Consider the following 1330-nt stretch of genomic DNA (forward strand, 5'->3'; position numbering starts at 1 on the left):
GGGGACACATGTTGATGTAGAAGAGACATGAAGAAGAGGGGACACATGTTGATGTAGGAGAGACATGAAGAAGAGGGGACACATGGTGAAGAGACATGAAGAAGAGGGGACACATGGTGAAGAGACATGAGGAAGATGGGACACATGGTGAAGAGACATGGAGAAGTGGATTTTGTAACATTTGACCTTTAAAGCATGAACACGGAACGTTCCGGTCACCTTGTAGCAGATGGAGACGGTCTTCATCAGCGTGCAGCCTCCGCGCCGCCGCAGCAGCAGGAACAGCGTCCGCGTCACGTGGAACGGCAGGAAGCACAGAGCGAACAGCAGGGTGATCGTCACGATGGTTCTGATGGACTTCCTCCTCCTCCGGATGTAGTGAGAGTACTGCGACCCGGAGATGGAGACGGACGTCCTCTCGCGCTCGCCCTCCGTCGCCCCGTCGTCCTCTCCGCCCTCCGTGGAGCCGGGGGGGGATCGGAGAGTCTGGAAAATGGTCTGGAGAGTAGACTAGAACTTTTAAAGACTTATCAAGACTTTTAGAATAAAATAAAACTAAGAACACTTTAAGGGCATGCCCGTTAATGATATCACACATTTTCAAAAAATACATAGTCATAAAAAGCCATAAAATTACCAAAACGACTTGAGAGTAGCACCAGGCGATGATGAGGAAGGGCAGGAAGAAGCCCAGCAGGTGGAGGAAGATGCCGTACGGGACGTAGTCGGCGAACTCTTTGTCGATGGCGTCGTCCCAGCAGTTGGTGTATCCGCCCTCGTCTTCAGATGAATCTCCCGTGATGTTCCAGTCCTCCCTCGACCCGCCGCCACGCCTCACGTATCCCGTCTGAGCGAACCTGAAGATGGGGCAGGTGAGGATGAAGACCACCACCCACACCAGGGCACAGGTGGCCTTCACCACCCGCTTACTCTCCAGAGTGATGGTCCGCATCGGGTGGCAGATCCCCAGGTACCTGAGGACCAGGGGAGAAGTTGATGTGAAAACACTGAATGTCCTCTTCCAACATGAGAGCAACATGATAACAAAGGTATCAACTGTAGCTGTGAACATGACAGGATGTGTGATTACCTAGAAGAGCATCAGGACTGTTTGAGGCATATGATAGCTATGTGATTAACATGATGATTCAGCCTCTATGGAGAGAGACATATGACAAGCATGATCATTTCTGACGTGGAGCTAATCTGAAGTAAACATTGAATACTGCTTTCTATTCCTCCATCTTGTGACTGTGTAACTCCCTCTCTTGGATATCAGCATGTGAAGGACACTGTTCAGGAACTAGTTGATGCTCTGTATGTGATGACT

The 1330-nt window shown here is 50.4% G+C and overlaps 1 protein-coding gene across 1 annotated transcript; it reads right to left on the minus strand.

Moving 5' to 3' along the window:
- Positions 1 to 208: 208 nt before the first annotated feature.
- LOC104961918 (P2Y purinoceptor 2-like) lies at positions 209 to 993 on the minus strand (the record flags this gene model as incomplete). The annotated part of the gene is made up of 2 exons (XM_010790276.1): positions 638 to 993; positions 209 to 498 (listed from the first exon to the last, which is right to left on the minus strand). Coding segments are annotated over exons 1-2 (605 nt in total), but the record flags the coding sequence as incomplete, so codon positions are not given.
- Between the last annotated feature and the right edge of the window lie 337 nt (positions 994 to 1330).

The sequence above is a fragment of the Notothenia coriiceps genome, unplaced genomic scaffold (genome assembly GCF_000735185.1).
Source record: "Notothenia coriiceps isolate Sejong01 unplaced genomic scaffold, NC01 NC01_scaffold00034006, whole genome shotgun sequence".
In the NCBI taxonomy this organism is placed as follows: domain Eukaryota; kingdom Metazoa; phylum Chordata; class Actinopteri; order Perciformes; family Nototheniidae; genus Notothenia; species Notothenia coriiceps.